Here is a 16,723-nt window from a genome sequence, read left to right as displayed (position 1 = left end):
TACATAGTCGGAAGAAATGAAAAGGAGTGACTATGTGCAGTCTATTTTGGAACATGAGTTCTCAGGGTTTACAGTGAATACGCAAAAGAGGTGTGATGACAGGAAAAATGGAAGTAAAAAGAATAGTCTTAATAACAGAGGTTCAGAAACGGGTATTATCTTTATCAACATTTTCTCCTTCAAGGTAAACTTCTTAACAAGTAGGTGTGCATCATCCAGAAAACCAAAAATCACCTGTCACAAAAACATGAGCAAAATATAAAATAAGAGGCTTCAATCTGTAGACTGGAAAACTAGAAAAGTTGAAAAGACATGGTGCAAGTTGTCCAGTAATTTTGCATATCAAAGCAGTTATGGGCACCATCTTACATAACTGAGTCCCAAGGGAACTGGCTGATGTTGTTGCTAAGCCACTCTCCATCATATTTGAAAAGTCACAGCAGTCAGGTAAAGTCCCCAGTGACTGGAAAAAGGGAAACATTGCTCCCATTTTAAAAAAGGGGAGAAAGAAAGATACAGCAAACTACGATCTGGTAAGCCTCCCCTCTGTGCCTGGCAAGATCACGGACCAGATCCTCCTAAAAGACGTGCTAAGGTACATAAAAAACAAGGTGGTCTGAGGCAAGCCAACACAGTTTTACTAAGGGCAAATCCTGCCTGAACAATTTAGTGGTCTTCTTTTATGGAGTGATGGCAAGAGTCAACAAGGGAAGACTGATAGATGTTAGCTGTCTAGATTTCTGTAAGGCCTTTCATATGGTCCATATGACATTCTTATCTCCAAATTGAAGAGACATGGATTTCATGGATGGCCTTTTCAGTGGATAAGGAACAGGCTGGATGAGCCAGAGAGTTGTGGATTGGGATCAAGTGCACCCTTGGCAAGTTTGCAGATGACACAAAGCTAGTGGTGCAGCTGACAGAACAGAAGGACAGAATGCCATCCAGAGGGACCTCGACAAAATTGAGAAGAACTGGGCCCACAAGAACTTCATGAAGTTCAACAACTACAATGAATTGCACCTGTGTTGGACAATTCCGGATATAAACAGAGTGGGACAAGCCACTGAGAATGGCCCTGTGAAGAAGGACTTGGGGATTCTTGTGAATGAAAAGCTGGACATGAGCCAAAAGTGTGCACTCGCATCCCAGAAGGCCAATCACATCCGAGACTGCATCCAAAGAGGCATGACCAGTAGATCAAGAGAAGTGATTCTCCTCCTCTATTCTACCCTTGTGAGACCCCACCTGGAGTACAGCATTCAGCTCAGGGGTCCTTAATACAAGAGAGATGTGTATCTGTTCAAATATCTCCACAGGAGGGCTGTGAAGATGATCAGAGGGCTATAGAACCTGCAACAAAAACAGGCTGAGAGAAGCGGGGTTGTTCAGTCCGGAGAAGAGAAGGGAGACCTCATTGTGGCCTTTCACTACCCTAAAAGGCCTTATAAAAAAGGAGAGAGACTTTTTGTACAAGCAGAGAGTGACAGGACAAGGGGCAATTGTTTTAAACTGAAAAAGGGCAGGCTTAGATTAGATATCAGAAAGAAATTTTTTACTCAGAGGGTAATGAAGCACTCAGACAAGTTACCTAGAAAAGCTGTGGATGCCCCATTCCTGGAAGTGTTCAAGGCTGTGTTGGATGGGCCCCTGAGCAATCTGGTCTAGTGAATAGCACTCCTGCCCATAGCAGGAAGGTTGGAACTAGATGATATTGAGGGTCCCTTCCAACCCAGACATTCTATGATTCTATGGTTCTATAACAGCCTGTATTTCTTAATTGTGGCCCAACAAGTCTTAAATTACAGAGATACTCAAGATCTTATTGAAAATTGTTTACCAAAGCTTATTTTTATCAGAAAAAAATATGACTTTTTAATCATAAATTGTTTCGAGTGGCATTTTTCTTAGAATACCAATTCAAAATAAAACACCTGAAGGGTGTAAAAGTTCAAAGCTAAAAATATTCCCATAGTTTTTTCAGGTTTTTTTGTGTCATATGCTTTGTTTTCTACAGAAATCCAGGAAAAATATGGCATAGAGAATCTATAAGAGAGAAAACAGAAGTCATTTTGCTTCAGTGGATCACTTAAAAACAGAGAGCAGAACATTAAACTTTTTCACTCTCCACATTGGGTCAAAAGCAAGAATTTAACAAAGCAAAGGAAAATTGTCCAGTACTGAGACATTTACAGAAAATATCTTAAATTTAACAAAACATCATCTCCCACAAAAAGGGAGAAAATATTTTGAAGCAAGATAACTTCTATTCCTTGACAATAACATAATCTTGTGTGGGAAAAGGAACACAAGATAACATGACGCAGATGAGTTAACTTCTTCATTAGGTGGACCAAAACAGTGGGATAGGCCATGTTAGGTAAAGAGTTGTCCACACACGTGCACATGCACATGATTTCATGCCAGAAAGTTGAGGCTACAGAAAAAGTGACATTCCTTCTAGTACCCCCTCTAGTCTGTCTGTGACGGGGTGTGCCTAAGGGCATGGCAGACAATGTTTTCACCATTTCATCCTGGATTCTCTGTTTCTATGTGCTGTCAGATGTCCATGTACCAGTTTTCCCAAACTCTTGTTGCTGGGGGTGTTCATGGCCACATGCTGTCTCAAATGGATACACGATGTTATCACACTAGGCCTTTCCAGCTGTTTCAGGCATTGTTCTCCTGGCACTTTTTGATCCATGGTCCATATGATGGCTCATTCCACTCAGTTTATGCTTTCTTGTTTGCCTGCCTGTCAGCCATGGCTAATTATCCTTAGGCACCTTAAGTAAAGGGCTGCAATACTCTTGCAGCATATAAAAAAGATTTTGGAGACAAAAATATCAAATATTTGGAAAAGAACAAAAGTTTAAACATTGTATGAAAAAGATTTGCTTTCAGCCATCACAAGATATTTTGCCATCTGTACTGTCCAGAGGTTTTGGAAATCTATCACAACACAGAATATCCAAATAATTTGGCATTGAGATGGCCTGTTCCTTGGAAACCCTGTGTTTTGTAATCCATATGGGTTTAACTGCAAGGAATTCCCTTAGGTCTTTAGGAACAAAGCATTAGCTGAAACAATTGCTGTCACTAATGACGCTTTGAAAGGGCTCAGGAATAAAGATGGCAAAGATTGGTTGCTAGAAGGGATTTTCCAGAGCTTATCAACAAATAATTTCTACTTTGCACATTCAAGATACTTGCAAGGAATGTGCTGACACTGTCATGCCTGCAGCACAGCTTGTAAGCCTTTCCTACAACAGTAGTGTGCTGGTGGAAGCAGAAGCCTGTATCCATGGAGCTCTATCCCTACTCTTATGTTCTTTACTTATCTTTCTATTCCAATGAGGACAAAAAAAAGACCTAGTTTCTTTTTGTCAGACTCTTTCGTTTTCTTTTTAGCTCATTCTAAATGACAAAATGATATCGGTCAAAATGATAGCTAGGGATGGGAAAACTCTCAGGAAAATGTGTCTCTCAAAAACACATTTTACAAAGCACTGGCATTGATGATGACATGAGGCCATATCTGGGTGGTGCCATGTGGGCACACATGAAAATGATTTGCCATCATTGCTACTTTCTGTACCTTTGGCATCCTAAGTCCTCTTGCCTTGTCCATACCAAGCCCCTAATGCCTCAGTTTATTATTTGCTCACTCCATGCACTGTCTCCTTTTGCACATGTGCATATGGTTACAATCTCATTTTGAGGATGATTTTAAGATTTCACATGAATAGTACTTGTTTCAGCATTTTTAGAGGTATTTTCAGCTTTGATGTTTACCAATATGAATAACCTGTGGGACATCTCTGGAGAATACAACTTTACTCCTAAAAACACTTACTGTTCCTTATTCTCACACTTATATCTGGCAGTCAAGTTACAAATTAATTAAATTCTTAGACATTATTAGTTCCCACACCTCCTTTTACTCCTAAACATTTTTAGAGAAACAAAACAAAACACATTTGAAATTACCCTAAGTTTACAGTGAGCACTGAGACAACTCTTTCAAAACACATTTTGGAAAAAGTGGGTGTTAATCCCTTATGCCTCAAGGGCTCATGTATAAACCTGTGTCCTAGTTAGAACAGCTGGGACCAATTCATCACTGGATGGGTGTAACCCAAAACTGTGTATTCTATAGCCTTCCATGACATTTCCCAGAAACTGTTATCAATAGAGCATTTACACCATCTGCCCAGAGCATGCCTGATTCCTCAGGCTATAAACTGGGTGTTAAGAGGCCTGCGAGATAGGAAGATGTTCCCGTCCTCACACCCTTTTATGGAATTCCCTGCTCTGAGGGAAGGACTGAGCATTCCTGCCTGAGCTGGAGAGTATATAAACTTGGAGTTTTGGAACCTTTTTTCCACTCGTGGGATCCAGAGGAAGACTGCAGCTCACCACTCTCAACCAGACTGAGACCACCACCCTCAACTGGACTGCAATCACCACTTTTGACCAGACTGCAACAACTCTCCCACCAGCAGGTTTTTCCCCTCTCCCTTTACTTTGGACTCGGGGGGGGCCCAAGGAACACCACTTTGTTCATGCCCCAGGGTTATACATTGGGGTTTTGTGGGTTAAAACCAATTGTTTGTCTGTATAATTGTACTTATTGTGTTATTTTATTAAATTGTTATTTTGACTTATAATCTCTCTTTTGAGTTGAGTTCATTTCCCCTGCTGGTTAACTTTTAAACCAGCACAACCTGATATAATAAAAACTTGGTATAATAAAAAAAATTTGCTACTAGAAGGAACCTCAATTAATATACGTGAAATATTTAGGAAACTTCAGACAAAAGATGCTATGAACTGTCAAAATTTTTATATTCTAATATATTCCTTGAGACAGTTTGGCCCAAAGTAAGCAACTCTCCTTCTAGCTAGAGGCTGACAGATGTATTTTGTGATGAATTGTTTGTGTTGAATGAACAATTTCAGAAGTTATTCTGATTTTTCTTTTTTAATTTTAGGTTTTCTGAAGGTTAGCATCTGCAATTCTATGATTATACTGGGGAAAGGGAAGAAAAAGGCTAAGTATAAGCATGTATGTGCCTGATTGAAATCATGAAGCTGAAATATAAAGCTTTGGGCTGGAAGGATCTGTAGCTAAGTGACAGCTAAAAATAACTTCATTCAGGACAGATGGGTGATGTGGGTGCTATTCAACTCTTTTACTGTACTTTTCAACCCTTAGGCATGTTTTATTAAGCCATTCTTATCAATATAAAAAAAAATTCCCTACAACATGATAATATAACAGATGGGGTTATATTAGATGGGGTTATATTAGGTGGGGTGAGCTTTAGAGATTTCTACAGCTTACAGTTTTGTGTGCTTGGGGTTTTTTAAATTTTAATATTCAGGTTTGGAAGATATTGAAAAAGTTGATTTTCACAATTATCTTTGCACAATGGCTATTATCTATAGAAATCGCTATGTCTGTTAACAGTATCCTTTAAAACTTCCAATGTCAGAAAGAAAACGTATCTATTTAAAAGTTATTAACACTAAAATTAAATGGCAGGGTGCCCTCTACTGTCTCACAGTATTAGCACCAAACAGTAACAAAAATCAGGTATTTGTAATGCATCAAGAACCATGGTCCAAAATCTAAGAGGTCAACCGCTGTATTTAATTTGAAACATGCTGGACTCATTAAAAACAGGTTTAGATCTCTCTCACGTCTTGAAAAGGTGATGGTACCATACACTGTATGTAGCTTGAAGAAACAGTCTGGCTTCTCCAGTGAACAATATTCATAATGCAGCAATGTTATATATCATCAATTGATAAAAAGCTTTCCAAGGTATGAAAATAGGAACTAAGCATGTTCTGTTACATTTTCTACATCTCATCAGAGCCTACAAGTTCAGCAGAAATTGTGAAATTCCTGCTTCTGCACAGTCTTTCCCTCCTCTAATTCCCTATGACAAAAATGGGCTGCTGACCTAAGATCTAAGCTTAGAAAAAGCTTGATAGTTGCACACCATCAAGAAGAGTTTCACCTCAGCCAATAAATAAAAAGCTTCTTGTGCAAACTGGAAATACTTGCACAGAGGTGGTAGTAGCTGATTGCTGACCTTCAGCAAATGTCCCACATAAGGAGGAACATTTTAACACCTGTCTGTGCTTCCAGTTTCTGCCAGGATTTTGATTATGATTATTATTATTATTGTTGTTGGGTTTTTTTGTTACCAGAACTACTATTATTATTAATTACCAGGAATAGTATTATTAGTTAGCAAGATTACTCCTGGTAATCTCTAGAAGTGTGCATACAGGCCTGATAAGTAGACTTCATACCTCTCTTTTTACTTTAATATCAGAGCAGCAGGAAGTGAGAGCTTTTCTTGGGTTACAGGGAATTTAAGAATTCCACAAAGTTACTTTAGACATAATGAAATGAAAAATACGTAAGATGGAGATTATTTACTACTTTTGCAGGCTGAGAATAAGAATAGAAATAGAACCACTGATGCTTATTGCACTATTACTTGGCAGGCCTTTTGACACGAGGATGTGGAGAGCACATCACCAGTTGGCTTCACAGTCAAGTGAAGTGCTGAAGTTGTGACCTCCAGACACCTCTGAAATTGCAGTGCATTAATACCCCTGGCTGCCAAACAACATCCCAGTATTCAGTGGAAGATACCTTCAGCTTTATTCTGTTTTCAGACTCTCAACTGAAGGTTAGAGTATTAATACACAGTAAATATTCTTAAACTCTCAAAATGTCTGGCCTTGAGTAAAAGCATAAATTTTGTTTTGGCTGGATGGATAACATAGTTGTACAAAGAAAACAACAGATTTTTTTCCTCAAGTCTCTGAGAAGTTTATGCACATTAATATATATCCTCAGCACTCTGTGAAATATGGATTTATTATCAGTCCTGTTGTACAGTTGGAGAATTAAAACTAAATGCACTATCCAGTTTCTGGCAACAGTGCTAGCATGGGAAATCAAATCTATGCTGAGTCCCATCCTACAACCTTAAACAGATCAGGTATGATGTGACCTTAGTGATTTTGGGAAACCCAAGAGACTCTACTAGACTTCCAGGTCAAAGCAAATAGTAACTTCCTGAAGCTCCAAAGTGAAAGAAAGGAGCAGTTTCTGGGAGAAGGAATGCTGAGGACATGGTGAAATGATCTATAATGTCCCATGCCTCTGGAAGTATACCCATTTTTAACAGCTATCTCAGCTTTACACACAGCAGAGATAGCTATGGCAAATATGAGCACTGAAGAAATGAGGCTGCACACACCATGATTCAATTTTTGGGATTCTCTGTACAGCTCTCTCTCTGCATTCCCCTTTTATTAACCTCTTAGGGTAACAAACAGCACCTGGTGTTGCCATTCAGAATTCCCAGGACTTCTTGCAAACTCCATGTATGCAAACTGACTCACTCCTTCTCAGCTCTAAGGTCAAACACTCTCTTTTGATTCTAATTAACTGAATACAGGTGCTGCTGGCTTAACTTGTTGCCACAAATAGCAGCTTCTGGTCTTTTGTAATGGACGTTGTGAGTTAAGCTACTTTCGTATTTTTATTTTCATTTGGTGTACCAGGCTTTTTATCCTCCTGCTCAGGAGTGCTAAAATGATGGCATAAGCATTCCAGCTGCCTTCTGTTTACTTTATATCTGTAATTCATTCTGTTCTTTGAAGACCATGCTTTAAAGGACTTGCCTACAGGACTTGGAGGAGCTGATCAGCTGCCTTAGCATTATCCTTCTGTCTGCCCCACTCATCACACAGGAACTGTGTACAACATTGGATCAGAAGGTCACTGTAGGATTGATGAAGCTGATGCATCTGCACTTTCCTTTGGACATCACCACTGATGTGTGCTGATGTCTATGTCTTACTGTATCTTTTCCTCATGGTTCAAATTTGCATTAAAGTAGCTGGAGCTGCTAACAAGCTACTATAGCCTACTGGAAAAGAGCTGTGAAAGGCCACCTTCTTTTCTCATGCTGAAGAAGTAAAGTATGCTTTTCTCTGTATCACTATTTGTTCTAGAAGCACCTCTGATTATATTTCACTTACAGGCTAAAATCAGAGAAATTCCAGGAATAAAAGTCCCTTCTCTAGAAGAGTAGAAGATAAATAAAATTTGTCCCTTTTTCTTACTCTGCTGTTCCCTTATAGTTTAGGAAGTATTCATTTCCCAGCATCACCTAAAAATTCAGCAATAAGAGAGGATAGTTCTGTTTGCAAAACTTCCTACTAGCTGTTTGAACTTCCTTTCTTCCTGTTCTAAAGTTGCCATGTTCATCATGCAACCCCATATATGGGCTGAAGCTTCAGACATATGATACTTCCTGCATTACTACCCAGGACCTTCTGGGTTTCTTCCTATTCTTGTGATCTCAGGAAGATCCAGGAAGATGGGGATATGAGATGTTTGACTGGGACTGCCCAGCTAGTTAGTGCTTACAATTCTTGATTGACAGGTATTAAAGGTCAAATTGTCCAGCAAATCTCAATATAAATTAAGAAAATATGATTGTATACTGCACTAGGTTCTGCTTGCAGTGGATTAGCTAGCTCATCAATTGCATAGGGTTATAGATGAGTTTTGCCAGGGCTTCAGTCCTTCTGGGTAATATAGACAGAGGAACTTTACAAACAAAACCTGCAATGGCCACTGGGCTAAGTGGAACCTCAGTGGGCACTTCAAGAAACCAAACTTTAGACATAGGTGCTCAGAATGTATGTTAAATGTTTGAAATCTAGCCAAGGTATTTGTGGAATTCTCCTTATGCAATCAACTCAGCATCAATCATGCAAGCTGTGTATTGTCATGTCCACCATTAGATGTCTCGTACTAAGTACTTCATATTGAGTACCATTACAGGTGTAAGAGTCACACAGAGTTGTAACTAGTTTCCTCTCCTTGATGCATGGAACAGCCAAGCTTTGGAGGCAGCTTCTACAGCAAGCACTGAAGGCCTGTGGATATCCAAGTATTCTGATGCACAGCATATACCAGCTAACTTTTACAGTGCTGTGACTTCACTGTTTTCAGCAGAAACCCAGGATGTTCTACCTGTCTTAAAAAAAAAATAAAAATTTGGGAAATCTGCAGCTCCAGCTGCGAACATGTTTGAAGGGGGTGAAACCAAGCTCTCCAGATATGAGCCTAAGGGTGATAAGCCCGAGCTAGGAGTGTAGTCAGCAGCCCAGCTGAAGTGCATGTACACCAATGCACCCAGTTTGGATAGCAAACAGGAGGAGCTGGAAGCCACTGTACAGCAGGAAAACTATGATGTAGTCACCATCATGAAAACATGATAGGATGACTCACATGACTGGAGTGATGCAATGGATGGCTACAAGCTCTTCAGAAGGGACAGGCGAAGTAGGAGAGGTGGAGGGGTAGTTCAGTATCTTAGGGAGTCTCTTGACTTTGTGGAACTTGAGGTTAGTGATGATAAAGTTAAGTGCCTGTGGGTAAGAATCAGGGGGAAGGCCGACAAGGATGACATCCTGGTCGGAGTCCGTTATAGACCACCCAACCGGGATGAAGACGTGGATAAATTATAAGATCCTGGCCCTTGTGCTTGTAGGAGGCTTTAACCTGCCAAATGTCTGCTGGGAACTCAAAACAGTGGAAAAGAGGCAATCTAGGAGGTTTCTGGAGTGTATGGATGATAGCTTCTTGCCACAGCTGGTGAGTGAGCCTACCAGGGCTTGGGCCCCGCTAGACCTGCTGCTTACAAACACAGAAGGGCTTCTGGGAGATGTGGGGGTCAGAGGCTGTCTGGACTTCAGTGACGATGAAATGATGAGGTTTTCAACACTCAGTGAAACATGAAGGGGCATCAACAAAACCTCTACCCTGGACTTCTGGAGGGCAGACTTTGGTCTATTCAGGATGCTGATTAGGAGAGTGCCTTGGGAAACAGCCCTGAAAAAACAAGGGGTCCGGTAAGGATGGACGCACTTCAAGAACAAAATCTTGAAGGTGCAGGAGCAAGCTATGTGCCGAAAGATGAGCCAGTGAGGAAGACAAATGGCCTGGATGGACAGGGAGCTTTTGCAGGAACTCAGGATAAAAAAGAGGGTGTATCATCTTTGGAAAGAGGGGCAGGCAACTCAGGAAGTATTTAAGGATGTCGTTAGGTTACGCAGAAAGAAAATTAGAAAGGTGAAACCTCAATTAGAACCCAAGCTGGACACCCATCCATAAGAAGAGCTGGAAGGAGGATCCAGGAAACTACAGGCCTGTCAGCCTGATGCTCAGTGCCCAGCAAGGTTGTGGAACAGATCAGCTTGAGTGTGATCACACAGCACCTACAGGACAGCCAGGGGATCAGACCCAGCCAGCATGGATTTAGGAGGGGCAGGTCCTGCCTGACCAACCTGATGTCCTTTCATGACCAGGTGACCCACCTGGTGGATGATGGGAAGGCTGTGGATGTGTCTACCTGGACTTCAGCAAAGCCTTTGACACCGTCTCCCTTAGCAAATTCCTGGAAAAGCTGGCAGCCCACAGCTTGGACAGATGCTGGCTGGCTTAAGAACTGGCTGGCTTAAGAACTGGCTGGAAGGCCAGGCCCAGAGAATGGTGGTTAGCAGTGTTATGTCCAATTGGTAGCCAGTCACTAGTGTCCTCCGGGGATCAGTGTTGGGACCAGTCCTATTTAATATCTTTAGTGATGATCTGGACAAGAGGATCAAGTTTACCATTAGCAAATTTGCAGATGACACCAAATTGGGGGGGAGCGACAATTTGCTGGAAGGTAGGAAGGCTCTGCAGAGAGACCTGGACAGACTGAATTAGTGGGCCAAGACCAACAGCATGAGGTTCAACAAGGCCAAGTGCTGGGTTCTGCACTTTGGCCATAACAACCCCAGACAGCACTGGGGTTGTCCCCAAGGTTGGGGAAAGAGTGGCTGGACAGTGGCCAGGCAGAAAAGGACCTGAGGGTACTAACTGACAGGAGCTGAATGTGAAGCCAGCAGTGTGCCCAGGTGGCCAAGAAGGCCAATGACATCCTGACCTGCATCAGGAACAATGTGGCCAGCAGGACCAGGGAAGTGATTCTTCCCCTGTACTCAGCACCTAGAGTAGAGCTAACACGGGCCTATAGGAGGTCACTCTTGCAACCCTGGTGTTGATGCTCACTGCAGCAAGGAGATAAAATAGGAATAGCTATGGTGTGCCAAACATGCCTATAGTCCAGGGATGTGCAGACCTGCAATGCCCAGGGAAAGGGTCCCTATTTGAAGCCACATTCTCTCTCTGCATCCGTTCTCATGTGCCCAGCAAATTTCTTGCCATTCTGGTGTGGGAGGAGACAGACCGACAATGGGGATCATTAGAATCCCTAATAAAAAAGCTCTCAGTGATGTTTATTACAGCTGTTGCCTACTGAAGGATCTTGCTGCCTGTGTGAATGCTCTTAGCAAAGGAAATGCCACAGGTTTATGACTTCTGAGGGGCAGGAAAGTCCCATAGATAGCACTGCGCATGGTAGTTGGATAAATCACTGAATCCTCCAGTTTCAGTGACCCAAAGCAGCACCAGGGTGTTTCTGCAGGTACCGAGAAAGCAGATCTTGTCAGAGAGCCCATCCTGGAGTCTCACAGCTCGCAGATGGGCAGAGGCACAGGTGCTTGATCCCCTTTATGTTTCCCTGCATTGTTAGTGCTTCCTTTCAATTCCAGGTTTCATAAAGGGTGAAGAAAAAGACACAAGCCCTGAGCAAGTGAGTACAAGAAGCATGAGGCTGGCTGCCACTAACCCACCAAATGAGCTGTGGGCCAGGAGAGGGCTCTTACTACAAGGACTTCAGCTTGTCCACTGTCTGCCCTAGAAGCACTTGAAAGGCAGATGTTCTCTGAGTCTCAGAGCTGTCAGACCTTTCAAAAACCAGCAGCTCTAGCAAGGCATGGCAGAAGTTGCTGTTTCTCTGATCTGCTCCCCTGTGCTGTATCTCCAAGGAAATACTATTAAATAGCTTAGAAATTATCTGTACACTACAGTGCACTGCACTGTTCCCATCTTCTGCAACACATTAGACCAAATGGCAAGGAAAGACAGCAAAGCCTTCTGGAAATTCCACTAAGTCTGCACTTGAACTACCAGAATGCTAAAAGCCTAAAAGCAGTAAAATAATTACAGAACATTCTAGGAATTCTGAGCTGAAGTCTAAGACAATCTACTGGTGCTTTATAGAAAATTAAACGTCTATAGAATGTACTCGCTTTACAGAGTGTTACCTAGGAATATGCCCAGATTCGTTATTTCATTTGCCTATCTTAAAATCAGCCTACCCCCATGCTGGGAAGAAGACCCATTTCCACACCGACCTACACAAACCCTAATCCCTGCCTTCATGAGATATGATCAGCTTAGGCTACATTCTGGAGCTATTACTCAGCATAGTGATGTCCATAAAGATTTGCAAGACCTAGAATTGTGAAGCCAGAAAAGAAGTCCTCATAGTATTTTGAAGTCTTGTCCAGAAAAGCAGTATGACTATCTGCAAAGGGAGAGTTGTCTGTATAATCGCTAAGCCAAGATTCAAATACAATATTCCAGGTGTGACTACCATCTTTCTTTCTGGAGGGAAGAGGATATTTTAAAATAAGAAAAAACACCTTTTCAATCACTTCTTTATTTAAATGGAGAAGAGCGTAGGGAACTGTTGGGGTATTTTGCTATGTTTTTCACAAAGATCCATTTTGCAATAAAAAAAGGAAGTCTAAGAAGGTAAAAGCTTCATGAAACCTTAGGGTTCAACAGAAAAAAGAATCCAACATCAAAACTGAAGTATTTATCTATATTTGGCAGCTGATAGCTCAGCACTGGTAGACTTCCTAACTTCCACTGTGAGGAGAAGTTCTACAGCCAGGTTTGGTAATTAGGTACCCATGGCACATTTTTGAAATAGTTCTGAAAACATACACCTTAGGCGGCAGGATGACTGAAGTTGTAAGTCTCCCAGTGAAAAAAGAATGCTGTATCCATCAACAACATGTCTTATGTGATTCTAGAATGAAAGAGTCACAGGACTCCTCAGACAAAGCTTTGAACTACCTGATATGCAAAACCAAAGAGCCTCCTGCTTTTTAGATCATCCTCTTCATCCTAGCACTGAAGCTTTAGATACAAACTTTTCTCAGCCCTGGTAATCTCTCCCTTGGCCAAGTCAGATTTTGATCTCACCACCTGAGGAATAAAGTGTTCTTTAGGGATTAGCTGCGCGAGACGGAGAACACAACAATATGGAAGTGCCAAGAATTGTGCAACATGTCAAGACAAGGCCCATGTTATCATGCGATGGCATGTAACAGATTTTTTGACTATTCTGTGCATTCCTTCTGGCCCCATTTGTTGAAATACAGTATGTTTCCCTAGATCTCAAAAACAGGGCCCCTCAGCAGGGTGGGGCAGCACTGCATGCCAACTGCCCTTCTGCTCTAAATCATGCAAAATTATCTTTAAGGTTGTTGTCCTATGTTTGCATGCCCTTCACAAATGCTATGTAATAATAATCTGATGAAATAGAGGTGTGCCAGGACACTATGTGTGACTGTTAGGCCTTAATGATTAACCCAGTTAATTTCCTGTAACATAGTTCTTAACTATAGTATGCCACCATCAGTGGTGGCAGTCACTGACTGAAACTTACTTGGAGGCCAGTCCTAGGATTTAGTACAGAACTGTAATAAAAAGTTCCAGGAATTGTATCTATATCTGTGGTTTTTTAATAGTTTGGGCTGGAAGGGACCTTAAAAGGTCACTGAGACCAAGACTGCTGCAATGAGCAGGGACATCTTCAACTACACCAGGTTGCTTAGAGCCCTGTCCAGCCTGACACTGAACTGAGCCTTGAATGAGGTGCCATCTCTGACAGACTTTTCTTCCACTTTGTCAGTGTGTGTCACCATGCATGGGGACATGTACATAGTGCTGAGATAAGAGGAGGAGGAAAGTAAGAGTGAGAAACAGGGAACATCAAGGTTAAAGAAGGATGAGCTGGAGATGATCCATGACACATCAGCAGATATTCACACTGAGGCCTGTGCAGGGAACTATCACTGAAACAGTGGAGAACAATGAGGAGGAAGAAGCAGCAGAGAGATGTTATGGACTGACCATAAACCTCCAATTACTCATGCTCATGTGCTGCTGGTGGGGAGGAGTCAGAATTGAATTTGATCTTAGGAACTGGGACAGGAAAGGTGATACTCCTTTTTGTTTCTCACTATACAAAAATATTTTAATTGCTATCAATTAGTTTTCTTCACGTCAAGTTTGTTTTGCTTCTGACAGTGTCTCTGTTTTTATTTCAGCCCATAAATAAATTAGAAGTTAGCATGTCTTTAAGCTTTACTAGGGAGTTTGTGAACACCCGTATTCTTTGATAAGAAATAACCTGTATCTGCAAGACTGCATGTTGGTCATTGGGACATTAATTTAATGTGCTCAGTGTTCAGTTTATCCTGTTTACAGTGGCCATTATAAGTGTGAGATCTATGTGACTGAAGCAAAATTACGATGACAAAAAAAAGGGCAGGAAATGACGAATAGGCCTTCTGAAAAAAAAGTTTTGTTAGCTGAAGTTACCACAACAGATTTTAAAGCAACAAAGCAATAATCCACAACATTATTCAAGTTATTCTTTCAGCATTTATTTGAAATAACAATACTTTCCATGACATAGTTTATACATTAAGCAGCAGGGATTTGTCTTTATTTCACATCATCCAGTATAGAAGTGGCACATTCGAAGCAGCACATTAAACCTCTGATAGAGTCTGTACAGTTTAGATAAATAGAACTCTGGATAACTAAACTAACAGAACTTCTGCAACTGTTACCAAAAGAATGCCAAGAAGCTAGGCACGACACTGTACACACTAAGTGCAGGAAGGAGGAACACAAGAGAACCAACTAAACAGATGAGAAATGTTTCTGCATATACAGCCACTTGTCTTTAACTGCTCAACACAAAAAATAGCATGTTTTATTTTGTCCTCATTGAGGAGAGAGTATGCGCAAATGATGTTCGAAGAACACATGGTAGACAGAAACAAAATGAAGTGATGGTCATGTTTGGTTGGTTACTGTATTCCTCAGTGAATGAGTTTATAAAGGATATCTGGTGCTTAAGCAGCAAGGTTTTCTGCCAAGACTTGACAAGAAACATTAAATAAATGCCAGTTTTATTCCCCATCTTGCCCATTTACTGGCATTTTGGTGAGCATGCTAAAAGTCCCTGAAGGGCAAATTCAGGTGGTTTGTGGTCCAACATTTTTACTACAGGAATCCCCATTTCATAGCATACAGTTTACCTCTGGATGGAAACAGGCCTTTTAACAATAATTAAGAATACAAAAATTAGCAGAGAGCAGCAGGACACACAGTGCAGTGGTTCACTTTCTGAGAAACCAGAGGGTCTACACATAAGCTCTCTCTGTGAAAACAGCCAGCCAGTTTGGTTGGAAGATACAGTTCTGGTTAGTCAGTGTTAGACCTGTGTGAACTGTATCATTAGGAAGGGAAAGATGGAATGGCAAGAACTTTTCCTTCTTTTTATAGAGAACTAAGACTGAAAAGTAATACAGTAGTGATAGGCATTATCTTCCCAAGACCACCTTCACTTTCTGCTATTTCACTGAGTTACCTGTTTCGCTTGCCATCATCTTCCCAGTTTCATCTCACTAATGGCTCTGGTTATTACCAGGCCAGCATGGTCAATAAACTAATCCACACTATGCTAGCTCAGAAGATACAACGCATCACCACCACATAGTATGACAACATGTAAACCAAAGACGCTCATTAGGAATTGATGACTCTAACCACTGCAGTTTGCACTTGTAAGGTGTAAGAAGCAGCATTCTGAAAGCAGTGGTACTGACACAACTATATGTGTCAGAGGTGGTGGATCAGCCATCCTAATTGGGTAATGGAACTAGAATATCAACATAATTGATGGGGAAGAAACCTGACTGGCCATGAAGCATTCCCTCATACCAGTTTTCATCAATCTGGTTAGTGAGGGTAATGATATCACCCTCTTTAAATCCCAGCTCCCCTTCATTTTCTGGTTCAAAGTCATACAGAGCTCGGCAGCACGGCTGATCCATGTGAGCACCTATGGAGAAGAAACACAAAAAACCAATGTGCTTAAAAATCTCAACATTTTACCACTATACCTATGACAGACTTTGCTGTTTCAAGTATCACTTATATGCTGATGACAGTTCTTTGATAATCTGCTAAACTTCATTAGAAGACAACCATCAGTTTTGGTAACCTTCAGTTACTCTATGTTCCAGCTAGTAAATGTCTGAGAATCCAAAAATAACTAAGCTACCATCAGGACCACACCACAAAAGTCCTAATGTATTTTCAGCTTTACAGGCACAGAGACACTTTGTCTATTTACCTCAGGTAAGTAGTGTAAGGGGTACCCTAAAACAACGGTGAAGATATAACTGTGTCTTTGCCCTTTATTTGAAAACTTCACTGATACAGGTAATACCACTGCATATGCTTGAAATCCTCTGAATTTTAATATGACATTTCCAAAGACCTTTTCTTATAAAACACTTGATTGCAGGGCCAGCAGGATAGATTCAGAACAAATTTGAAATTGAGAGCTTTCTAATATGCTAGTTCATGAACATCTGACCATAAACTGTTTAAGATGGCTAATGGATATTATTATAA

The 16,723-nt window shown here is 41.2% G+C and overlaps 1 protein-coding gene across 1 annotated transcript in view; it reads right to left on the bottom strand.

The window, feature by feature from the left end:
• Nucleotides 1-14,654: 14,654 nt before the first annotated feature.
• SH3GL2 (SH3 domain containing GRB2 like 2, endophilin A1) overlaps nt 14,655-16,723 on the bottom strand; it is a 93,912-nt gene continuing 91,843 nt past the window's right edge. The window contains exon 9 of the mRNA XM_027713666.2: nt 14,655-16,145. Coding sequence (XP_027569467.1) covers nt 15,946-16,145 — 200 coding nt within the window. The 3' untranslated portion in view covers nt 14,655-15,945. The remainder of the gene's footprint in view (nt 16,146-16,723) is intronic.

Source organism: Pipra filicauda, unplaced genomic scaffold, assembly GCF_003945595.2.
Source record: "Pipra filicauda isolate LSUMZ 115617 unplaced genomic scaffold, ASM394559v2 scaffold362_size804934_pilon, whole genome shotgun sequence".
NCBI classification, from domain to species: domain Eukaryota; kingdom Metazoa; phylum Chordata; class Aves; order Passeriformes; family Pipridae; genus Pipra; species Pipra filicauda.
This window is presented reverse-complemented; position numbering and strand designations above follow the sequence as displayed.